Source organism: Danio rerio, chromosome 21 (genome assembly GCF_049306965.1).
Source record: "Danio rerio strain Tuebingen ecotype United States chromosome 21, GRCz12tu, whole genome shotgun sequence".
Classification (NCBI taxonomy): Eukaryota; Metazoa; Chordata; class Actinopteri; order Cypriniformes; family Danionidae; genus Danio; species Danio rerio.
This window is the reverse complement of record NC_133196.1, coordinates 17,930,063-17,957,471: the sequence shown is the minus strand read 5'-3', so window position 1 is coordinate 17,957,471 and position 27,409 is coordinate 17,930,063. Positions and strand designations below refer to the sequence as shown.

The window sequence follows — 27,409 nt, the reverse complement described above, 5'->3', positions numbered from 1 at the left end:
CTGTCAATCAATTCGGTGAGTGGGGAAAACCACCACGCCTACTCTATGACACGTTGCGGTGGGCCTCAAAATCACTGGGATTTGGATCCTATTTTACTGTCAGGAAATTTAATAAAAGACACTTGTTTGGTTTATATCACTCTGATATGAAAGTGGACACACTATATACACATACACAGTTCTGTCCAAACAGCTTACAAAAGTTGATTTTCATCATAGGTGCCCTTTAATGAAGGGGTTCACTTAAAATTGATAGTTCTGCCATAATTTATGACAAATACTTAAGTTATTTTCTTCTGTTAAACATAAAATAAGATATTTTGAAGAAAGCTTGAAACCTGTAACCATTGACTTCCATATCGATATTGAATTGTCATTTTCATCTTTCTTTAAAGTATCTTCTTTTGTGTTCAACAGAAGAAATACACTCTTGTCTTCTCGAAATGATTAATCCCAAACATTTTGAAAATTGAATTTTCTTTTTAGGATTTTTTTCTTCTAAAAATTACTTTTTAGAAGAATGTGTTGGAGGGATTTTGTGTTGTATTCATGAAGAACAGCTTGTTCTTTGTCTTTTTTATGTGGTTTTATTGATCAAGATATAAAGCAATGTTGTATTTAAAGGAAGAGTTCACCGATTTAAATGTTTGTCATAATTCATGGCACATACATACGTTATGAATTCTTCTTATCTGTTAAACATAAAAGAAGAAATTTAGCTGAAAGTTAGAAACCTGTAACCATTTACTTCCATAGTTTTTTTGTTTTTCCTACTATGGATATAAATTGTCGTTTTTGCTTTAATCAAAATATATTTATTTGTGTTGCAGAAAAAATAAACATTCAAAATTGAAAGTTTTGTCATAATTGACTTACCCTTTACTTGTTTCAAACCTTTATGAGTTGTTTTCTTCTGTTGAACATTAAAGAAGATATTTTGAAGAAAGCTGGAAACCTGTAACTATTGACTCCCTAGTATTTGTTTTTCCTACTATGGATGTCTACAGGTTTTTAGCTTTCTTCAAAATGTCTCTCTTCTCTTCTCTTCTCTTCTCTTCTCTTCTCTTCTCTTCTCTTCTCTTCTCTTCTCTTCTCTTCTCTTCTCTTCTCTTCTCTTCTCTTCTCTTCTCTTCTGCTGTTTATGAGTTCATTTAGCATAGGGTATTCATGAGCAGAGTGGCACAAAAGCGTGAATGGCTGGTGCCACGTCTGGTTTGTGCAGATAAACACTGCGTCGCACGGCGCATACTGAAGTCCCGTATTTATTCAGCTTTTTTCCTGCTTTCTTTCCAATTCACAAAACTGGAGTGTGAAATACGTGGGTTCAGGCCAAAATGTGCTGCCTGCTCCACAGACCTTCGAAAACCTCCCGTGTGGACCACTCCAGCTGAGAGAATGATATTATTCTGCTGGCCAAAGCATTCACAGAATATTGCTTTTCTTATAAAATAGCCTAGGTGGCTTTGCATGAGGTTGATCTCGAGCACAACACAGGGAATAATGCTAAATAATGCTTAGAGCCAGTTTGCCAAATATTAAACCTCATAGATTCACACCATAGACAGTACACCTTGCAGAATCTGCCTTTGTTATTATTTATTTAGTCCATACCGTTGCTCTGAATCCTCCAGGTTCTGCTCATTCCTTGTTTTTTTCTCCAGCATTTTCTACATATTTGACTTGTTCCAGTAGAGATACTGTACTTTTTTACATTCAAAATAACTGTGGGACACATGAACCAACTTTACTGTAACAAAATGGTGTATTAAGCAGGGGTGTAAACCTTTGAACAGGAAATTAATGTCATTTTTTTCTTAGTTTGATTAAAGAAATTGACCTTTAGATGCTATTTAAAATAATTGCACATTTCCCCCAAGACAAATTAAGCGCAATTTATCTTGATCATGCAATTCACAAAGTGAATTCATTACTGCCTTCTTGTAAGATATTAACATTTTGCAAGGTGGATGTAAACATGACCACAACTGTGAGTGTAAAAAGAAAATCAATACTTTACGAAGCATGAATGCATTAAAATAATTAAAACACATTAACTCTACTCTCACTGGCCACTTTATTAGGTACACCTGTCCAACTGCTCAATCACACAAATTTCTAATAAGCCAATCACATGGCAGCAACTCAGTGCATTTAGGCATGTAGACATGGGCATCAAGACGAATTGCTGCAGTTCAAATTGAGCATCAAAATGGGGTAGAAAAGTGATTTAAGTGACTTTGAATTTGGCATGGTTATTGATGCCAGACAGGCTGGTCTAAGTATTTCAGAAACCGCTGATTTACTAGGATTTCTTTAGGGTTTAAAGATAATGGTCTGAAAAAAGATCAAATATCCAGTGAGCAGCAGTTCTGTCGGCGCAAATGCCTTGTTGATGTCAGAGGTCAGAGGAGAATGGCCAGACTGGTTTGAGCTGATAGAAAGGCAACAGTAACTCAAATAACCACTCGTTACAACCAAGGTATGCAGAAGAGCATCTCTGAATGCACAACCTTGAGACAGATGGGCTACAGCAGCAAAAGACCACACTGGGTGCCACTCCTGTCAGCTAAGAACAAAAAACTGTGGCTACAATTCGTACAGGCTCACCAAAAATGGAAAATAAATGATTGGAAAACCGTTGCCTGGTCTGATAAGTCTCGATTTCTGCTGCGACATTCAGATAGTAGGGTCAGAATTTGGCGTCATCAACATGAAAGCATTGATCCATCCTGTCTTGTTCAGGCTGGTCCTGAAATTGTTCTCTTATTAAATAATAATAGTATTTCAGAATATTGACTCTATTTAGCTCAAGTAATTGCTCAAAAGCAGACTTGATCAACGTAAAAGACTTCTTTTGAATCAACCGCAATATTTTGACCAGACTTAACAGAGGTTAACTGCTTTTCTTTATTAAATGACCTGAACTATATTGCAGCATCAAACCCACATCATGGTCTTATCAAGAAAAGAAAAAAAAACTGTTTAAAGATCCCCTTTCTCTTTTCCACCTGCTGCCTGGCAATCTGTCTGTTTGCTCCTCTTTATTACCTTCCTGCTCTTTTCTCTCTTCCACACTCTTTGTGAGGAAACGGGAACATTTATGAGGTCCCGGTATTGAGTGTGTACTCATAAAACCCGGGGTTACGTTTTAGCCAGCCTGCCCTTTAGGCCTTGATTTTGCAAAGCAGAAGCTGTTCCTGAGTAAACTCACTTCGAAGAAGTGGCTATTGTTCTTTATACGCTTCCCAGCACTGCCCAGAGGAACATTTTTATTCCTTTGAAGCTTCTCTTTCACAGCTTAAAAGACTAAATGGCTTTCTCAGGTATATTTCGTTTAAGTATCTGTCTGTATTATCTTAGATATGCCTAAGCAGAAATAAAAATGGGACACTTGTAGAGATACAAAAGGAACATAGCGCTATAAAGATAATGTTAATGCTATAGTTCAAGTGATTTGGTTTTTGAATATTGTAACCACTTATGCATATACAGTATGGGGATAAGCAAAACCTACTTGAAGATATAATAATTTAGTTTTAGCTTTATAATTATGTGTAAAACTTGGCATTGCATCCAGATTTATTATAAATAAAAAAGTAATTAGAGTGTTTAGACTCTAAATTACAACATTTTTATTCAGAAGAAATGTTATCAGAACTATATATGATAAAAACACATATTATTTTAATTAAACCTGTATGCAATCCAGCAGATCCAGAGAGATAATTGTCAAGTAATTTCTTAATTTGTCCCATAATACAAAATTGAACTCAGCAGATAAAAATATTATATATTTTTTTATTGACATTGTATCAGGCTGAAATTATTTATTTGCTTTGCTTTACATGTATATGGTACAAAAAAGATTACAGATCTGCTATTATGTTTCTTTATATTATTTCTTATATAATATATATAATATTCTCTTTAAATGTATTGTTTCAAATAACTAAAAATGTCAATAAACTCACTTCATCAAACTGCAGAGTTTGCAGAGAGAGTTAAATATTCAGCATCAGACATTGAAAGCAGATATCAAGGTCTCATAATGCAATTTAAAAGCATAAATATGAATAAATAAATTAGAATCACAAATGCTTTTTTTACAGACAGTCATAATTATTGAGATGAATTAATAATCGACACAGCTGGTTGACTACCTGACTGTTTATTTTCTTATCTGTCTGTAGCCGAACCTTTGGTCAAACTCTTTTCCCCTAAAGATGCAGCAGTGGGTTTTGGGAGCTCTCTACCTGTCAGAAAACGACATTTTAGAACTGACCTTATGTCTGAGGGATCTGATTGGCTCTCTTGAGGCTTTGAGAAAGATAACCTTCAACAATTTCATGCCTTTTGACTTAAAATTGGAGAATACAGAACGTGGAATAGTTTTGAGTTAGCTATTTGGTGTAGTATTCATAAATAAATGTTTTTTTTTTCTTATCAGTGTTGTTTCTCTCCTTTCTTTGGCTCTCATTCTGCATTTCCTGTTGAAATGTTCCATTATCCGTCCCCTCAACCTGCCCTTACTGACTTTTGCACTTTCTGTCTTAAAGGCAAAATCCCAAGACAATAACAGACACATAAATAAATTAGACTTATCTCCTACAGTGCTCCTGCACCATCTTCGGCACACAGCTTTGAAGTATTTGTATTTGCTCATCAGTCCAAAACCCATATTGCAGTGGTTTGAGCAGAAGAAAATATGATTTTCTTTCAGTCTTTAGCTGTGTGATTCTAGATACATTTAAAAACACTTTTTTTTTTTTTTTAAAGACCAAATGCATGCTTTTAATCCATCTGATTATGTGAACTTTAGTAAAAATGAAAACCTTTAGTAAGAAAGTAGCTTTTTCTAAAATATTTGGATTATGAGACATAGCTTTCTCATTCTTTGGCCATGTCCACACAGAGTCCCCTCCTAAAAAAAAGAATGCAGACCACACATACAGTATATTGTTTATTTTTTTTATTTTTATTGTTGTTGTCCAAATGAAAACACTAAAGCTGTGTCTGAAATTGCATACTTCCATACTATATAGTACTCTAAATACAGTATGCGAGTTGAGTTGTGTGTCCGAATTCATAAAATTAAAAAAAAAAACAGTATGTGAGAAGTATCTGAATGACCTACTGCTTCCGGCGATATTCTGACGTGCGCATGCAATGCACGTTACGCTGTCCCATAGTGCCCCGCAAGAGAACATGAACGAGAGTGAAGTGACACAACTGACATGGGTAGGTCATGTTATCATGACAAAATGATGGATGTGATACGTGAGAGTTTCTAATTCGCACTGATTAGACTCTTTTCTTGTAAACTTCCAACTACAGCATTTACAACTGGTAATATGCAATCCAAAAATGGGTTTCAATAGCGATTTAAGTGCATGACGGAGTGTTTTTGTGACACACAACTTTGAAAGGTGTGTGTTAAAGCCGTTGTAATCTGTCAGATGTGGTTCAAGTGCGAGAGAAAAATTTTCTACTAGTTCATGTGTCTGCCGTCAGAAATACAGTGAGTGTGTGTATGTGTGTTCCCAACCTGTCAGCTGTTAGCTCAGTGGCTCTTTAATGCACAAACACAAACACACGCAAGCACGCACACATGCAATACTTCACTGCATTATTGAACAAACCAGTTTACTAGCATGTAACTTAACAGTTATGTGGGTCATGCAATTTACAAAAATGACCAATAAAAGTTCATAACTAATACTCTGATGGCTGATTTGCATGTTGATTCTAATCGGGAGCTGTTTATATTTCGTTTAGATAGTTTGTTTTGTGTAGTATTTGCCATGGTATGTGTTTTTCTGTCATTTCAAAACGCTATTTTATTTTCACTTTGTGACACTTATTCAGTCAATGTGTTATTGGGACAGTACAATAGGCTACTTGTCAATCAAACATTTTGGTGAATTACATTTGTTTAGGCTGGTTATATATTTGAAAGAAAGAGAAACTGTTCATTTTAGCAATGGCGAGGCTTCATTTAAATGACACACGATGCCATCTGAGAACGAAGGAAAAAATGCCTTACAGCAGTTGTTTTCCATCCTATTAGATCACATTTTTTTAAATGATCAGTCAAATAGGGTGGTGTAGAGTGACAGCAGTATTAGTTCAATGACGTCAAGAGCAAAAAAAAAAAATTGATTTAAACTATTATTTCAAAGCTGTTTAAATGTGATTGTTTATATCAGCTGCCGACCAGAAGTTCTTAGCATTCTCCTTGCACATACATGCAAAGCATAATGGGTAATTTTAAGTTCTAAGAAAAATCTAAGAACATACTTTTCTAACCATTGAGTAGTAAACTCAAATTCAAATGCAGTAGCTACTGACTAGTAGGCAATTTTAGACACGGCCTAAATGTTACGAAGCATTTTCAAAGTAACAGGTAACTGTAAACTAATGTTATCTAATCAGAAGCTTTAAAAAGCATTATTATTGGTTCTGATTGGCTATCAACATGGCACACCATTTATTCAGAAAATGCTTTTCAGTATCCTTCCTCATTTCCTCGCTCCTCCGTCCTCTGTCCTATAACTTGTAAACCGTGTTATAAATCCTTCTCCCCCTTTCCATCTGCACCAATAATCCATAACTACAGTTGGAAAAATCAAACACACAATAATGTGAATATTAAGCATATTGTAGCTCATTGTAAATGTGGGTTGTTTTCACAGTTTTTTTTTATTTTGATGTAACACATTTCATCACAGATCAAAAGCAAATAAATACATGGAATAAGTCAAATAAAAAAATACAGACAAATGTTTTGTGGCGTTCAAAACTATAACAATGTAAATAATTGGCTATATTTTTAATAAATGTGAATGTCAAAATCAGTGATGTACAGTATTCATTTAATGGTGACGCTATTAAATTATGCTAAAGAAAGTGAGGATATCTGATTTCACTTGATTTCTTCAGTTCCTCTTCACTTCACTTCAAGTCCTCTGTCCTCTGTTCTCCCTTTGAATCCTGAAGGGTGGAGTTAAAATGCAAGGAAAGGAAGTAGAGGTAACCATGATGTACAAATAAAAATTAAAAAGCACTCACTCATTTGTTTGTTCGTTCATTTGTTCGTTAGTTTGCTCCATCTGTCCGTTCAATTGTTTGTTGGTTCGTTTGTTCGTTCATTCATTTTATTAATTTGTTTGTTTGTTCATTCATTTAACGAACATTGTGACAAGTTGAACAAGGTTAACAGATGTATACACAATCATGGTAAAACTTACAAGCTCTTAATACATAAACAGAATAAAGGATGAAAGATCAGTATACGATTGAATAAGAAAGGTATGTAAATAAAAAAACAATAACAACAAAAAGACACACGTCTTGTAAACAATAAAGAATGTGGCACACAATCTAATGTCCCACAAAGGAAATGATGGTGCAGAAAAGCCAAAGATTTGCCACCTTTGCAACTACACAGACCTCTGAGTTTTAAAAAATCTTCACTCAGACAGGAATTTTCAAAAGTTTTGGTTTCAATGACTCGACTCTACACTGCAATTGCAAGCAGATGGACGGACGGACAACAAACCTATTGTTTTGAAAAAATATATGTTCATGTTGACTTTATTCTCTCTCTGCTCTTTCAGATATTCTTCCTGTAGAGCTTGAAATCTATTTCATCACACCTGGCTTTAATTTCCAACTGCACTCAAAGGGCTTGATTAGGCAGTTCAGGTGTGTTTGATTAGGGCTGAGCTGATCTCTGCAGGAAACAGGACTGAGCTCCTCGGCTCCAATGCTGCCTTCAGTGGATGTCAGAATGATCACATTTATAAGACGAGCATGCATGAATGTCACAGCACTGTTGTAATTGCCGGTAGGAGACTCTGGATTTACTTTGAATCTGGCTTTTTGAGTTGAGTACATGTCAGTTAAAGAAACACCCTGAAAGCAAATTGCTACTGGCCATTATTATTATGTGCGTTTGAGAATATTAAAGGCACAATTAATTTGCATGCATTTTGGGGAGATAATAGCTGTAAAGCTTGCCAGTAAATATTACTCATTTGGACAGTTTAAGAGGCAACATAAACTGGCTAAATAATGTGGGAAAACGATGTGATATAAAAACTAAAATCCCCTGTCACTCATGGTGTATTGCTGTTGTTATGGCTGGTTAGAAGATAAACTCTTTTATCGTTTATGGCATCGTGTGTTATGTTGTGCCTGGTTAGAACATGGTGTAAGGTTATGCTAATTAGTACTTGCAGTTTGCTTTATGCAGATGAATTTTGTTATTTGTTAGATACCACGAATAACTCATCCACTGGAAATAAAAAAATAATAAATTACACATTCGATATTTATTAGGTTTGAAGCATGATGACATGAAAATTAAGAGTGCATTCATTATTTAATTTTGTTTAAAATTATTTTATTTTTCAGGAAAGGTAGTTGAGCACACTGAAAGTAAGTTTTGTGGATAGTTTTGTATTTAGTTACACTGTCAAATTGCCCTGTGCCAACAACATTTAACATTTAACTAACTTTTATTGACATTTTTAGTGGTTGAAAATGATATTTTATGTGGGTTGGTCAGTTTTGCAATTTTACACATTTGTTTCTTTGGGCTGTATTTTAATGATCTAGGTGCAAAGTCTAAAGTGTATGATGCAAAGGCATTGTCCGAACCCAGTTGTACTATTTTAAAGTAATAAAAATACAGTTTGTGCTCCAGCGCATGGTCTAACAGGGTTGCACTTTTTATGTTAATGAGTTATGGGTGGGTTTTGAGTAAAATTTGCATCAAACCAATCAGGGTGTCATCTGCCATTCCCTTTAAGAGTCGGTTGCATCTTGCATGGTGCATTTGCTATTTACATAATAGACTTTGTAAGTGGAAAAACTGAAAGCTTCTCTAGCAATTACAAAAAAAAGTTAAGCAGACCATCACCTGCAGTGTGAAGATAAAGAACGAGCCTCCTTCTTTCAGCCTCTTTACTTACTCTTTACTTTACTTTTACTCTTTACTCCTTTACATTTGTTGCTAAGGAAACTCTGCTGAAGACATCCGTTAGCCTACATATTTAATTTTGTTTGTTAAGTGCAAATATTTGTTTCAAAACTATTTCTAAATTCAGTTTTAATTTCCTGCAAAAGAATAAATGAACAATAATAATAAATTGTGGTCAAAAAACTTTATATTCAAACATATGTCCTATTCTTAATGCCCCATATGGTGATGCATATGTCTCCAAAACCCGACTGGTGGACAAATCTTAACCAGTTTTTAATATAACAAATATAAATATGCATATAATAAATACTATTACTAATTATAACATCATACAAATGCAAATTATCATGAATAAACTGAAAAAAAGCCCCCTGAGATGACGAGGTCATAGGATTTTTATTTATGTAGAAAATAAAAAACAAAATAATAATCCTTTAATTTTTTCATATGTAAGGATATTTGTGTTGTGTTGTACATCCTGTGTGTCTTAAGCAATGTGTAAGCATTTAGACCAGCATAGGCACCTAACCATTGTGCTCTGCGCTGGACTTTAGAGCAGCTTTCAGTTAGTCAATGGCACGGTCTATTTTAGTTCATCACCTCCTTTTTAGACCGGAACACCCATGAGTTCACTAAGTGGAGCAAATAGATTTGCCATTGAAACAATGAGGTGCACAATGTAAAAAATAGGGTTGTGCTGGTTTGAAAATAGTGACAAATCACGTCAAATATTCTTGTGCCTGATTGCGCTGGGTGTAAAGTAGGGCCCTGTGTATTATTTGGGTATACACTGTAGAAAAATAGAGAGAAATTTACAGTAAATTATTGGCAATTTTGGTTGCCATAAAGACTGTACATTTACAAACACACTGTAAAATAATATTTACAATTTTGCTGTATTTTTTATATTACTATTATAATTATTAATTTACAGTGCGCTTGTACATTTGCAGTCTTACTGGCAACCAAAGTTACCAGTAAGTTACTGTAAATTTTACCGTTTTTTTTTTTTAGCAGTGTATGGTATCACCATTAACTAACTACATTACGTGCCTACTATTAGGATATTGACTGTTTAATAGTGCATATAAATCTTATCATTTATAATCATACTGTATGTAATGCCTAAACTAGAGTACTACCTTAATTAATCATACACAGCAAATTAGGTGTTTGAGATGAAAATCATAGTTAATGTTTTATAAATAGTCAAAATTGTACCTTAAATTAAAGTGACTATAATTTTTATTATGCAAAATACTGTACTATGAGTTAATTTTTCCACATCAAAATTAGTCGAAGCAGGTTGTAATTTGAAATTCTAAATAAATAGAAAATAAATCACCAGCTTTGAAGAAATATTAATTAACATTTTTTTTCTATGTATTGCAGAAGCAGAAAATAAATAAATAGATTTGTAGACTATTTTCAAATGTTGAGAAGAAATATTCTTCTGACTTCACAAACAAATTTCATGCACTTGATAGAGTTTCTTATGTTGTATTGTTTTAACTTGCAACATAAATTGATCATGCGGTTGACCGAACAGTAGGAATGAGTATGAAATGCATCCAGATGCACCACAACCACATCCATATTATGACCTGTAAACTAAACATCCAGAGTAAGTACCTTCCAGGAGGATTTAAAGACAGTATGAATTCCCATCAGCATAGAATCCATCCTAAATTGCATGTGCGATTAGGATTAGCGTGTCTCAGACCATAGCGCATTGACAATAGTATGTCAAAGGTGCTAAGATGATGTATTGCTTCTGTGGAATTTTTAAAATGGGCATCTATGCAAACGGCTGAATTGATTTTATCTTTATTTCTTTGCAATCTATTATATAAGCAGATTCCTTTGGAATGCTCATCTGATGCAATACCCAGACACAATAATCGTCATATATGTATATTTGTTTGTACTTATATAGAACACACTATACTGTAGGAGATTGCTGAAATTGCATGTTTGCCCTCACCACGCTCTCCAATATGAATCCAAAGCACTTTTTGTGAGTCACTCACTGTGTATAATCACGTCTGTGCTAAATGCCTTAAACATAGACGTCCTTCATATTTAAAAGTATATATTTTACATTTCATGCCCACTTGCCAATTTTACAGACAGACAAACACTTATATATAGTCAGTACACATTATGTCATTCAGTGCACTTTAAGTAGCGAGGTATAAGAGATTATTTTTTTTCTTCTTCTTCTTTTTCTTAGGAGATCTGCATTATGAAAGACTCTAGAAATTTTCTGTCACGCTCATATTGATGTGTTTTTTTTTTGTGTGTAAACGTTCAGAGGTTGAAAGTACAGTAGCGATGTCAGGTTTGCTAGCTTCATGTTTTTTGCTGAATGTATAAAGTGTCGCACAAGCTCCTTTCCTTCTCAATGTCTTACAGCAGATGTTGGGTATGTGTATATGTCAATGATTCAATGAGAGAGAGACCTTTGGGACTTGACTTTGCTTTTCATAACCACTGAAACTTGTTGATACTTTGATTACTGTATGTAGTGGCTGTGAATCACATATGTCTACATCTTTGAAGCATACCTGTTTTATTGATGAGAGCGGCATAATTAAATGTTAAGCTGATAATTGCATTTCGGTGAGCAATTAAGGTGATGATTAAAAAAAAAAAAAAAAGAAAATCCCAAAATAGGTCACTTAATTTTGGTTTTCTATCTTAAGACAGTCCAAGCCTTGTTTCTTTCCTCTCTGGGGTGAATTGACTAAAAGCATACACCACATTGCATGCGGTATTTCAAAGCTAAGTATTAACTACACACAATCCAGCCTAATAAGTAATTCTGACATTTATGTGGCTATTTTGCATTGTTCGTTCTTTTTTGGGCTGTTCAGTGGAACCATGGTCAGATGATTGTGATTCTAATTAGTTTATTCTGTTCAAGTTGAGTGGATTGTGAGATATACTTGTTTTTCCTACAGTTGTTTTTGTGCATTGCACTTTTTGGCAAATGTATCAGGTCATCTGAATTTTCTTTGCACAGAAATAGTAAGTCATATGCTTTTCCAAATATAGGGATTGTAATAGATGTAGTACACAACTTGTGGCTTTTTCTAGCTGAAAGGGCTCTGAGCTGATCTGACCACATGAGAGGTCAATATCAAGGACATGCATGTATCCACTGAATGAATATACTGATACTGTCAGTATCAGTGACTCATGTAAGCAAGTTAAATAAAAACTTAGAAGTTTTTTTTTCTTTCCCTATCTGCAGATATACAATTCTCAGCATAAAGTATATAAGTACACTCACAAATCTATCTTTTAAATTCATATTTTAATAGGAAGTTATGCAATATTAAATTTTTGTGCATATACATTAGATTTGTCAGTACTGAAGCAAAATCTGGAGCATATCTAATAAAAATAACTTACTATAACGATCCAAAAATGAGTACACTCTAATGTTATAGAAAACATTTAAAAATTTAATATACAAATAAAAAAAAAGGAAAAATCAAGACAAGCATAACAAGAAAACATTTAGTTGTTTAGTTGTAATGATATAGTTAGAATTAGTTAGCCCCAGAAATTGGGGAAAAAATAAACAAGGGGTCTAATAATTCAGGGGGGCTAATAATTCTGACTTTAACTCCTATATATATACATTTATGATTTTGATTTTTTTTTTTCTTTTTTAAATATTTGCCAAATTATTTTTAACAGAGCAATGAAATTTTCACAGTATGTCTGATAATATTTTTTCTTCTGGAGAAAGTCTTATTTGTTTTATTTCGGCTAGAATAAAAGCAGTTATTAATTTTTTAAAACCATTTTTGAGACAAAATTATTAGCCCTTTTAAGCTAATTTTTTTTCGATAATCTACAGAACAAACCATCGTTATACAATAACTTGACTAATTACCCTAACCTGCTTAGTTCACCTTATTAACCTAGTTAAGCCTTTAAATGTCACTTTAAGCTTTAAACAGGTCCAAAGACATGGGCTATAGGTGAATTTGGTAAGCTAAATTAAATTGTCTATAGTGTATGTGTGTGAATAAGAGTGTATGGGTGTTCCCCAGTGATGGGTTGCAGCTGGAAGGGCATCTGCTGCATTAAACATATGCTGGATAAGTTAGCGGTTCATTCGCTGTGGCGACCCCAGATTAATAGACTAAGCCAAAAAGAAAATGAATGAATATGAATATATATTCATATATATATATATATATATATATATATATATATATATATATATATATATATATATATATATATATATATATAGCAATATTACACAAGTAGCAGTGTGCTATAGCTGTATATCAGCACTGGTGGGAGGCGTGCGTTGGCACGAGGCCGCAGTCACAAACATGGTTGTCATGTGGATAGTCATGTGTAACACTTTAGTTTAGGTCCATAAAAATATTAATGATGCTGTTATACAAATCAGTGTTTATAATGGCGTCATGACAAGTATGTTTAGGACAGATTTATGTGTGGGTAATGTCAAGATAGACAAAGACAGGTTATGATGATGTATTTGTTTATGTCAAGTTGTGATATAACAAAGACATCTCAAACATCACTTCTGCATTTAAAATGACATAACTGAGCCAATGACATGCCATGACCTTAAGAACACCGCCTTCATGTAGTGTTAACAAAACTTGTTCTGGAAACAATAAAACTATTAAAACAAAAGTATATTTTTGCTTATATGTGTATCAAAGAGAGTTAATAATGTTTAGTTTTATTTTATTGTCATTTTTGTGGATGTCATGTTTCTCCATAAGCTTGTACAGTACATACAGTAAGTCCTCATGCTGTCCTGTCATGTATTGTTAAGTGTAACCACTGCTGCTGAGATTTGCTTTTCATGTCAAGTCTTAAGCCTGTTCATGTTTGTTGACTGTATGTTCATGTCGTAGTCCCATTGATTTGTATTATTTAACTCTCAATAAACTGCATTTTCTTTTACTTCAGTTCAACTAAAGAGGAGCAACTTTTCAAAACCTTGATGATTTTTTTACCCCAGGATTTTTTGATGAATAGAAAGTTCAAAAGAGTAGAATTTCATTGAAATAGGATTCTTTTGTAACTCAAATGCCTTTACTGTGTGTGTTTAAAATAATTAAACGTGTCCTTGTTGAATTAAAGTATTAATTTATTTCAGGAAATTCATCCACCATCCAAATAAGCAATTTCTCTAGAATGAACCAAATGTTTTTCCTATACACAGGGGTGTTTGATTGTTCCTTAATTCAAACTATAACGTTAGATGTACTGTAAAATGTCCACATCCACAACAATGCAGCTACATTTGACTGTCAGTTCAGTTCATCAGTGCTTAATTATGTCATTCATTTACAACAGTGACATTCACATTTAACAACTAAATTAAGTCCCCAAAAATGCAAGAAGTGACAACAACAGTTATACAAATGATATGCAGTGTGTAAAGAACTGACTGTTTTTGAATTGTTGATGAAACATTTAAATGCATACAGTATTATGTCTCTCTTTTATATGCTGTATGGTGCAGGCAATTAGATTGAGGTATGTCTTGACTGAGTAGTGTTGCCAGATCTAACTAGAACATCAAAGAACAAATTCATAATTATCACAAACAAAATGTTTTATTTTAGAATTAAATAAGCCACATAATCAGTTATTGTGTCCTGTGCATGCTTGCTTTATTAACTCCATAAACTGAACTGCTTATGAAGTGATGCCTAGAAGTGGATAATTAATTCAGTTACAACATGAATATATATGAAATCCAATACAGTTTATAATGGGAAAGTGTTATAAAATTACAGCTACTAATGAACATGTTAACAATTACAAAGGAAGCTCCATCTGAATCATTTCTGTAAAAGAAAATTGATCTTTGAAAAATTATTCATTTGCTGCTTTGCCTGCCATTCAAAGTCTGTAAAGCAATTCTACTGCTTTTTATAGGTACTATGAAAGATATTGATATATTTGATAAACCATTTACTGTTTCCAAAGTAACCTCAAGAACAAACAAAAAGACAGCATGACAGATCTGATTACAATTAAAGTCACTATAAACATAATTGGGTTTTGGGCACTGTTATATTACTTTAGTCAATAATATTGTATAGCAAATGTGCAAGATTCCAGAATATTGCATTGGTTATTGGTTGCCATCAATCATCATCATCTTGGTAATGATTGTGACCCTTGGCCACAAAAGCCATAAGTAGGGTCAATTTTTTGGAAGCTTAGGGCTCTATTTTGACGGTCCATGCGCAGAGCGCAAAACGCAGGGCGCAAACGATTTCAGGGCGTGTCAGAACGCATTTTTGCTAATTTAAGGACGGGAAAATCTGCTTTGCGCCGTGGCGCATGGTCTAAAATGGTTAAGTTTATTTTCTTAATGAGTTATAGGTGTGTTTTGAGAATAAACCAATTAGAGTCTCATCTCCCATTCCCTTTAAGAGCCAGCTGCGTCGCGCCATAAGCGCATTCACTATTTACAGGACGTAAAGTAAGTCTAAAAGGAAAATCTGAGCATTTCACTAGCAAACAGTTAACAGTTTTTTTTTTAACAGAAAACTGTTAAACCGAGCATCTACTGCGTGAGAATGAGAGATAAAGGATCAACTTTCACTTTCGCTCTTGGATAGGGAAACCTTTACGCACAGACATCAATTAGTCTATGAATAATTAATTGCGTTTGTTAAGCGCAAATATTTGTTTCAAAACTGCTTCTAAATTCAGTTCTAATTTCTAGCAAACAAATAAATGAACAACAATAACAAAGTGTGTTCAAAAACCTGAGACCAGAACGCCTATGGGCGCACATCTGAGCGCTAATGAATTTGCTATTTAAACAGCGTAGCGCAACGCCTCAGAACGACTCTTGCGCCAAGCTGAAACTACCAAAAGACTATTGCGCCGCGCCTTGCGCCACATTGCGCCGGGTATATGATAGGGCTCTTAGAGTCTATACACCATCTGAAAGACAAATAAATAAGATTTCATTGGTGTAATTTTGGTTTAAAGAGGACAATATTTTGCCAAAATACAAATATTTCACAATTTGGATTCTAAGGGTGCTAAAAAAAAGTTTATATTGAGAAAATACCTCCAATCTTAGTTCAATGCATATATATATATATATATATATATATATATATATATATATATATATATATATATATATATATATATATATATATATATATATATATATATACACAAGAGTGAAGAGTCTGTACAAGTGCTGTTATTGCTGAATATCTCACAGCTATCAGCCAGTCAGATTTGACAACCAGACAGAACTGTTGTGTATACTGTAAGAAATTTACTAAATGTTTTAATGACCTCTACATAATGTCCTTGATGATAGCATAAAATACAAATAGAAAATTTTGATTCATACAATGTATTTTTTATTGGTATTTAAGAGTAGTTTTGTGGTCCAGAGTTACAAATAGGATATTCACTCATCTATACATAACTCATGTGCATTTTTTACAGTAACAAAAAAATAGATGAATATTGAAAAAGATTACAAACTAAAGTGCGGTCATGCTACTGGAGAATTAGAACCATGGCTCGTGTGTGTGCATTTGTGTGTGTGTGTGTGTGGTCTAGAATTCATCCCCATGTGTGTTGCAGGCTGGTCTTTTTTGCAAAACCAGGAGATGTAAATTTGGCTGGGCGCATGGCTGTCAGGAGGAGATGAAAGTGAAAGGGTGGATGGAGAGATGCAAAAGAGAAAGAGAGAGAGGCAGTTCTGTGCCTGTGGGCATGATGAAACATGGATGGTCTGAGGCAGAGGGAGGGATTTAAGGGTCGTCAGGCAGGGCCAGGAAAGATAGTCCGGGTCCAGCTGAAGAGCACAGCTCTGGAGGGAGATTGATGGAAAAGCCTTCTGTCGTCCATTTCATCCCTTGTTTTTTTTCTCATCTTCTCATCAAACAACCCCAAAGGGCATCGCGTTGAGCTTCAGCTGTGTGAAGGTCAGGCATATACCAAGGGTCTAGTACATCTGTGCTGGAGATGCTTGCTCATACGTGCACCCATACACACACACAGCCATATAGAGGTGTGCGTTCACTAGTCCTGCAGCCTAAAGCAGCGCAGCTGAAACCCGCCTGTCAAAACAAAGCTGTCCAGCATCATTCTCTCTAAGGTCATTCTTTTGTGCGTGTGCGCTTCCTTTCTAAATCCAGATTCACTGACACCAAAGTCCATATCAATGATGCATTGTTAATAATTTATCTGATCTGGGCCGATCTTCCCTGTACGCGCAGTATGCAAAGTTACGAACCACCAGGGGGCCCCTTTGATCTCAAAGACGACGTAATGACTGTGCAAGAGATTTAAAGAGTTTTTAATTTAGTTGTTGATTATGGCTTCCAACAGTCTTGAAAATCCTGTCTTCTAATGCTGTGAGTGTCATTGCACTTCTTATATAATCTCCAAATCATTTAAATCATGTAACATTACGTGACTGTCTGACATGCTTGATGCTAAAAAAGAGACACTGTTCCCCATGTGGCTTCTGAGCATGCCATGCAAGGAATAAAACATGGGCCTATATGGGTTACTCGGGCTTTGAGTTTGTGCTTATAGGGACAAGTACACTGGAAAATTTTTTTTAGTTTTGGTGTGTTTACATTTTAAATACTGTTAATTATGTCTTAAAGTTGTTAGATCTTTGTGTATGGCTTTAATCTGGAACCTTTATTATAGTATGTTGATGTACTGCCAACTGAATATTGAGTATAGGAAGGGGCTTTCTTTTGTGCATCATCCAATCATTATAAACTAACAGTAAAAAGGCTGTGGTTAAGAATATTGCTATGCAGTTGCTATGGAACCCACTCCAAAACATGGAAGCAAATCTTCAGATTCTGACTGAAAATTAGCTAAACAAACTTATTTTTTCATTAGATTAGCTTGCACAGATTAACAGTTCATAAGGATAATAATGTGAGCTAGCAAAATAAAGATTGTATGTTTTAATTTATTGCAGACATGACATTGAAATTGATACTAAAACATTGAAAATTAACATTAAAATTGACATTGACACTCAAACAACAAAGGAGAAAGTCACAAAAGAACTCACTCAAATATCCTTACTAAATTATGGTCATTTTAATAATAATTCATATAAAGTTACTTCTGTAAAAAGTAGTAAAAGTCTTTCTCTATTCTGTTGGATGTATTCTGTAGTTTGTGTTTTTCTTGTCTTTTATTACTGACAATTTCAAGTTAAGTTATTTGTTGGCTGTAAGATATTTTGAGATATACACTGTTAACAATTTTTGTGATTTACACAGTATTTAATTTTAATATAAATTGTATTTTACTGTTGGACAGTAATGCAATTTGTTACTGCATTTTGAAATTCCATTGTGAAAATTGCTGGATATTTTACAGTAAATATCAAGAATATAACACGGAAAACATGTCAATATTTATCAATCAATGTAACGATTAATATGGTGAATGAAGTGCTGCCTATTAGTTTGGAAGCTAATCACTGATCATTATAGACTGGTCCTATGTTGTTTCAGCCTCGCTGCAAACTCAGCACCATAGGAGGTAGGGCTTTCTCTTTCTTTAAGTGCTTCGGGTTTTAGAAAAGTGTGTTATAAAAAAAAATATATATTATTATTATTATTATAATTACTGACATTTCTCAGAGTGAGAAGCTCTGACTAGATGTGTGCTTTTACAATTTTGTGGTCAGAAAACATCCTGCAATATCAGCGAATACTTGCTTCACAAACATGAGTCATATATCAACATAAAGTTTGAAATCTGTACTTTTAAATGAACCAACTACCCTTGAAAACAATCATTTTTTGGTTTTGTAATCTGGATGAAATGAATTTGAGGTTTAGTAATCCTGTCAAACACACATCACATGACTGCAACTACTCAAACGCCCACAAACTTGTAAAAAAAAAAAAAAAGAGTTGTTGTCATTTCTGGAGGAGTATGTCTCCCATGAGCTTAGATGACTGCATCCATACATATCTGCAATGACTTAAATAACTTAATAATAAAGTCATCTGAAATGGCAAAGGAAGTATTCTTGCAGGACTCCCAGAGTTCAATAAGATTATTTGTATTCATCTTTAATGCCTTCTTCTTCATCTTACCCCAGACATGCTCAATAATGTTCATATCTGGTGACTGGGCTGGCCAGTCCTAAAGCACCTTGACCATCTTTGCTTTCAATATTTTTGATGCAGAGGCTGAAATATGAGAAGGAGCGCTATACTGCTGAAGATTTTGTCCTCTCCTGTGGTTTGAAAAGTAATGGGCAAAACAAATGTCTTAATACCTCAGGCTGTTGACGTTGCCATCCTTTCTCCAGAACTCTTGCATGCACCCATACTGAATGTAACCCCAAACCATGGTTTTTCCTTCACCATACTTGACAGATTTCTGTGAGATTCTTGGGTCCATGAAGGTTCCAATTAGCCTTCTGCGGTATTTGTGATGATTGGGATGCAGTTCAACAGATGATTCATCAGAAAATTCTACCTTCTGCCATTTTTGATAAATTGTGCTTTTGTAATTGGTTTGCAGTAAGTTACTGTACATTCTAAAGGAAATTATTTATCGAGTATTTATTAACACACTAAAAGGCGTCCCCTCAAAAAGTTTTGTTAAGGGCTCAACATGTTTATTACCGGCTCTGTGTCTTAACAGCTGGCTCGTCCATCACACTTCCTGTCGGCATCACCGACCATGTTACTGTGTATAAAAATATTTGTGACAGCATTTAATATATCAGAAGTGAACTGATTTCTGCATCCGTCTTTCCCTTACAGCCAGTGGATGAATTTAACGAGCTGTCAGATGCTGGTTCTTTGAGGTCCTCGTTAATGCTGTCACGTAGAATCTCTTCTTGACTGTTGCCTGCCATGACTAATTGACTTATTCCACAGGCCTAAGCGATGCTGAAAGCGATGCTCATATTTCATCCCGTCCATTCTGTATGTGTTGTTTCAGTAGGTTGGTGAAGTGTCAGTTAGCGATTTGAGCCGATAAGAGCCAGCGATGGCCCTCGGGGCCCCTGCGGCCGCTAGGTAAGGGCATCCTTCAACTGTGAACGTGAGCTTGGATGCTGTTGATGTTTATATCTGCATCCTGTCTCACTTTTCTATCTTTGCGATCTGTCTTCCTCTCCTCTTACCCCACGCGTTCACTGGTGGTGTTCTCCTACAGATTGAGAGCTCTTGTTTTCTCTTTATCTTTGGGCTGAGTTCATTATCTTTTATCAAGATTAAAGGCCTCCGCTCTTTATCTTTCCATCTCTACCCACACACTCCCTCTCTCTCTCTCTCTCTCTCTCTCTCTCTCACACACACACACACACACTCAGGTTTGCATTGGAAAGTACTGAGTTTGCTCCTGTAGTCACTGCATCAATCTGAGTTTTAAGACTTTGCCAATAATGCGAAGGCATAAGCGCTGTGTGTGTGTTTGTTTGAGTGTCATTTCGACAGTATTGTATGTGTCATGTTCAGGATGCTACAGGATACAGTTGTCTTATATTAAAGTGAGATATTGATAAGATAATACATGATTTTAAGGGCCTGTTTACATTTGGTTACTTCATGTATTTTCACTAAATTGATAGCTATCTGATGTGTTACATTTACATTTGCCCATATAGGTTTGTCTCTGCTAAATGAATATGATTCTGTTTTTCAAATCCTGCTCTAAATGCAAATTTAACAAAGTTACATTGACTACAGAGGCAGATAAGTGCATTTTATTTATTTTTATTTTTGCAGAAACATGAGCTTATACCCATGAGACACATGTCATAAGACATTACTATTAGGTTAGATTAAGGTCATGACATCAGGAGCCAGAGTCTAAGAATAATATTATTTTGACGTCCAATACCGATGTCAAATGACATTGATACTTGGTTGATTTTAGGCTGTGTTGGAAAGTGACCAAAATCCAACTTTGAGCCAACATCTTAAACCATCGTTATATTGATGTAAAAAAACTGACATTTATTTGTCAGGTATGGCAACTAAAATACAATGTCTGATAGTCATATTGGTAACATCTACAAATATCAAGCTGTAAAATCATTAGACGTTGATATTTGGTAGATTTTTGGTTGGATGTTGGTCATTGACATTGGCCTGATGTTGAGTTCTGACATTAACCTAATTTATATTTCAGAAAAAAGTGGCCAGTTGGAAACTGTGCCTAATAGTGAAGTGGTCCAGCTGTAATTTTACAAGATGTTAGAAATATTGGTGACACCTATTATCCTGATTTTATTTTTTTTCCCCTCACATTTATCAATGAGACATTTATACAGGTTAGTAACTGTATTATACCTCAAAATAGGTGTTTAATATATAGGTATATAAATATAAATATATATGTCATTATAATTCAGTATAGGTTCAGGCTGGTACCCAGCGTGGACCTTTTTTGCAATTATTCGCCTCCTTTTATATGAAATTATTAGGTTTAAATACTGCATTTTAGTGACAAAACCACAGTTTATTGCAACAAATGTTTTCAAAATTTTTGTCAAAGTGCTCTACAACTATTTCACTACAAAGAGTTTTTTCAAATGTGTGTTTAAACTGTAATTCAATACAATTTTATGAATATTGTAATGAGGTGGAAAAAAACGAACAAAGAAATATGAAAAAAAGGCTTATTTTTTTAAATACAAATGTATTGATGTATCATCCATCGTTAAAAAAAAACTATAACAATTTGGAATAGGTTAAAGCTTATTTTAAATTAAAAACTGTAGCTTTTAGGGCAATTACAAACTGGTCAGCTCTTTTCCTTACTCAAATCTGTTCATTTGAATAAGTAAAAATGGTTATTTTCCCAATTTATGATGACATACTGGCAAAAATGTGACACACGAGCATGTATAGCAGCCAAATCATGGACTTTATCAAACCACCCAAACCCACCTGGCTATGGGCCTCTAAATGGTTATTAAAGTACTGTCGATGCTACTTGTGAACAAATTATATTAATCAATTAAACTATCAATATAACAACCAATACAGTTCATCAAAACAATAAACCACTCACAATCAGATTATAACCACTAATCTGGCAGAAACAGTAACGATTAAAAAATCCTTCACACAAAAGTGATGATTGTAATATTAGCTACTTCATTAATATCGATAATGATATTCATATTAAATTTATTGTACTCTCCAAATATTGGCTTTAACTGTTAATAATCTCTTTCAAAGCCATTCAAATCTGTTTGCGGTCAAGTTTTGACTTCTAAATTGTATTTTGATTAGTCTTGCGTATTAAATAATGTTGAGTCAGATGTTTAAGGTGCTATTTCTGGTATCGCTATCTTGATTCCCGGGGAACACATGCTGACTCTTGCGATTATCTGGAATGCACTGTAAGTCATTTCAGATTAAAGCATCTTCCTAATGCACAAGTGTAATTTCAGAGTCACACGTCGCCTCATGCGAATCTGTCTTCCCATTTTCCTTTGTCTCGTTTCAACTCTGTCTGTTCCTCACACCCTGTCACTGGTTATGCTTTAAGCAGCGTTATTGACTGCTGAGTTCTTTGATTTACTCCAGAGCTCTGGGCTTGAGTTCTTGCCTCATAGCAAAAGGGAACAAAAAGATCCTCTCAGCAAGGCCCAATCAGCATCAAACTCAATTTTCCTGGGCAAGCTGAGACGGGGCTGACCCTGCCAAGACCGAAAGAGAAAGACGGAAAGAGAAAGAGAGAAAGTCCATTCTTTCTCTGCCACCCCCAAGGGCTGCTTTCTACCCACTGAAAAGGCGAAGAATGGGAAGTCTAATGTGCTACACGTATACACACACACACACACTCGCTCACACACATCACCTTTCTTATGTACGCTAGTCGCTGCGCTATTAGACCACTGTTGGGGTCTCGGACATAAAATCTGACAATAAGAGAGAAATATGACAGTCGGGATTGTGGAAAAATCAATAAGCGAGACCTCTGTTTTCTGAGCTCGGGGCAGAGATCATTTTCTCTCATATCCTCGCTAATATATATGTATAAAGAAATCATTTTGGTGGGTTAGAAAACCAACAATCTCCCTGTGCTTTATACCAGTGTAGCACTATAGAAAAAAGCAATCTGTCTTCCGCTGTTGTTCAGTTTCGGGCTCCTTTGGCACCTTAGACAGAAATAGCAGTGTAATACCTTCGGAGACGTATCACAGTTTGTGGGGTTTCAACAAGTGAAATGTGAAGTGAATATACAGTACTGGGATTTTGCAAAATTGATGGCTGCTCTTTCTTTTTCTAGGTATTATTTCCTTCTATTTGTCTGCATTGGTGATGCAGACAGATGGTCAATTTAAAACATTGTTTATTTGATCATAATAAATAAGTTGCAGTATATGTGTTAGTGATAAATTGTGCATGCTCATTAACCCTATTTTTTATTTTAGAGTGCTTATGTAGTCATGAAGTTCTTCACTTAAAGGTGCAGTAGGTGATTGTCTTTAGAAACATTTTTGTTGTGCTGGTTGAAAGTCTCTTCACGTTCCAATTGTAATGATTAAAGTAAATGATCTAAATGTATTTCTATGTATTTTTATATTTTGGGTAAGGTTTAAGTCGAAAAAATGTTAATCCAATAAAATTTTGTCAGGCTGACAATTCCCATAATTCTGATAAGTAGCCCAAACTTTGTCAACAAATGTGAATTTGTACATCTGCGCACCCGTTCACGCAGATTTGCCGCATTCACGTGCACACGCTGGAGGAAGGACGACACCATGGTTGAAGTGTTTCTTTTAGACAGGTAATGTTGTGACTATTTTCAATTTCATAAGGGACCTTTTACAGCATTGATAATGTAGATTTGTATTTAGTTTAACAACAAACCATGAGTAAACAGTGCTGTTCTGCCTAGCTTGCTTTACTGAGGTGAAGTCAGTTTTACATTCACATTAGTTCATTTTTGAGCAATGACAGCCTGTGGTGCGCTCCCTCTATTGTTTACCATGCTACTTTGAATATTGGGTTTAAAATATCATGCAAGTATGACTTAGTAATAAGTGTAATTCCTGCACCCCACCAGCCGTACACTAAGCATACAGTAGTCGATTTAGGACAAAGCATGTGAGAGAGTATTATAAAGTACTATGAAGTTTTCTAACTGGCGAATGACATGATCTAGTGGGTTGTCTACTGACATTTTTAAGGTGCGCATTTGTGATTTAAGGAGGCGTGGCTTTGGATGGCAGGGAAGGACTGTTTTTCAAAGATATTATTCTAATGGTTATTATTTTGGCAGATCACCTCCTGCACCTTTACCTCTCATAAAGCCTTCAAAATCAGTATGGTGTTTTTTGTTCTGGGTCCATTTTCGCTTGAATATTTTTATTTATTTATTTTTAACAATGATAATTTATTGTATTCAATCCACAATTTATTAATGATTATTATATATTTTTTTTAGCATGACATAAGTGCATTTACCCCTTATTATTAGTCAAAAAAACAGATTTTTTTAAGGAAAATTAAAAACATGAAAAACACGAAATAAACTGATGCAGAATATTGTTTTTGAACAGTTTTGTTTACACTAATGAATGTATATCTATTGTTGTTATATATATATTTTTTTCTAACAAAGCATAACCAAAACTACCTGAAAAATCAGCCTATTAAAATGTTATCAGTGGCTTATCAGTGGTTATCAGCTGATAGATATGGGCCAGTAGGGGCCTTCTGCGCCTACTAGTAGCCTCAGAAGGCTGTTATCATCCATCCACATGGTTAATCAGCTATAGATAAGATACGGCTGCGGACAGAAGTTAAGGAGAAATATTTATATTATTTATTAAATTTCCCAATAATTGTATTTTATTAACATCTAACCCAACCCTAAACCCAACTGTCACAGTAATGTAAAAACAGATCTGTATCTGGAGTCTTCTGTATTAGTAAAGCTGAATAACCATGTGGATGGATATTAACAACCTTTTGAGCCTATCAGTAGGTGCAGAAGGCCCCTACTGGCCCATATCTATCAGCTGATAACCACTAATAATGCAGATTCAATCGAGTGATAACATTCAAAGTAAAAAAAAGGCTGCAGAGGTTTGTCATTAGACAAATTTAATTCACATTTGATTCAGTCTCAATATGGTGAAAACGCTACATATATTTTACAAAAAACAAAACCGAGACTGATGTATATAATTTATATAGCATTTATAAATTAATTTATTTTATACAGTTATAATATGACTATAAATCATTTTACAATAAGTGTTTTAACAGTTATAAATGCTTCATCCAAATTCTGCATTCAAAATGACTCAAACGATTAAAATAAATAAATAAATAAATAAAATAAATAATTAAATAAATGGTAATAACTGTAAGAAATAACTAAGATAATCTGAGGAGAAAATAATTGTTTATTCTGAAGGTCTTGAGGCTTAAGTTTTTCTTTTCACCTATAAAAAAAATGTTTTGAAATTGTGTCTTTTGAGCCACATGTAATAGACACCTTTTCATCAAGAATACAGAACCACTAATCATTCAAAAATATATTTTTGTGTTAGTAAATATTTAGGTTTTTTTTTTTTTTTGGTTTAAGCACATGCATTCCCGTATGAGTATAGGACATACTTCAGCTGTAAACACCTTTTAGCAAATCAGGTGTGCAGTAACTCAGACTGTGTTGGAGACATACAGAAAAAAAAAATTCTCAAGGATTTGCTAGTAAGCTTATATTCCTAAAATGAGCACAGCAAGAGAAGGTCAGAGAAAGTCAGGTTGAGGAGATTTGTGATTGGAGAGGCACAGGAAAAATGAACTAACTTCCTCTGTGCAGCTCATTTATCTATTGTATCCGCCCACTAGACTCCATCCATCCATCGTTCTCCTCCTTTGGGCTAATCCGTCTCTCCAGATTACCAGAGTGCTGGGGTCCCGGATCAGTGTGGAGGGAGAGATGGAACATCCATTTTCACTCTAGCAGTCACTTGGTAACTGCAACATTTCAAGGGGGAAAAATGTAGTACAACCTTATTTTGAAATGTATATTTTTATAGTCACAGTATTGAGATTATATACTAAACCAGGGGTCACCAAGTTCAGTCCTAGAGTGCCGGTGTCATGCAGATTTTAGATCCAACCCTAATTAAACACATCTGAATAAGCTAATCAAGGTCTTAGACATATTTTGCTTGATTAGGAATCATTTACCATCATATATTGTTGATAAATAAAGCTTATTAACAAATATAGATTATTCAATCTAATGTGTTGATACGATGTTCAGAGTAGTAACTATAGGGTTACTACTCATTTCTAGGATTAGTAGGTCATGATGTTTGCTAAAATGTCTGACTGGTTACGAGGTTGTAGAAGTTGGTAGAGTTGCCCCTCCCAGATAGGTAACTAGGCATTGCAGTCCAGTTTGTAAGGGTTTTGGGTGGTGGCTAAAGTGTTGCTATGCAGATTCTAGGGTCTTCAAGGTAGAAACAAAGGGATGGTATGCTGTTGCTAAGGTGTCTGGAGATTTGCTAGGTGAAAGAGACTTTTGTGGTTACTAGGTTGTCCTTTGTAGGTTTTAGGAGACTGCTATGTGACTGCTTGAATGAGTCTTTTGAGTGTTAACTAGAATTTGCTGTGCAGTTTCTACTGTATCTGGGGTGTAATCATGGTTTTGCTTGACAAATTTTAGGACAGGGGTCTCCAAACTTGGAGGGCCGGTGTCCTAAAGATTTTAGCTTCGACTTGCCTCAACACACCTGAAAGGATGTTTCTAGAAAGCATAGTAAGAGCTTGCTTAGGTGGCCCATGTGTGTCTGATTAGGGTTGTGTGAGGGACCGAGCCAGCACGTACAGTAAGGGGCATACAAAAAAGAAGATTTTCAAAAATAATTATTTTTAATAAAGTCAAAAAGGTTTACAAAAAGTTCAAAAATAAATTAATTAAATAATTAAATCAATTGAAAGAACAATAAACTAAACAAGGAAAACAAACTGAGTTCAAACCAAACAAATCATGTCTAAACCAAAAACAGAACTCCATGAAATGACAAGACAGACCACATTTATAGCACAGGGACTAGTCCACATTAAACAAGAAGGGGGAGACAAAAACATACAATTTACAAATACAATAAACTAAGCCAAACATCTAAATACAAATCTAAATATAAAGTTAAATAAATTATAAATGAGGCAAAACTAAATATAAATCTGAATAAACAAACATTGCAAATCATTATTGAACCTAAACTAAACATGAGCTCTCCCTCCAAGCCATTAAGCCAATGGTATCGGCAGGCGGAACCAAAAGACGGCATCTCGCGGCACGTCGGACCTTTACTTGGGCGGACCACACCCGGAAACTCTGTTCCTCGTCGGCACTGCAGCACGGTAACTTAAACTCAAA

General features: G+C 34.7%; 1 protein-coding gene across 2 annotated transcripts in view; it reads left to right on the top strand.

Annotated features, from left to right (window-relative positions):
• The window catches only part of unc5da (unc-5 netrin receptor Da), a 357,691-nt gene that overhangs the window by 79,673 nt on the left and 250,609 nt on the right, over positions 1–27,409 (top strand). Inside the window, exon 1 of one of the 2 annotated variants that reach the window (XM_073934871.1) lies at positions 7,756–7,846. Within the exon in view, the coding sequence (XP_073790972.1) occupies positions 7,813–7,846 (34 nt within the window). The 5' untranslated portion in view covers positions 7,756–7,812. 2 annotated transcript variants of the gene reach the window in all.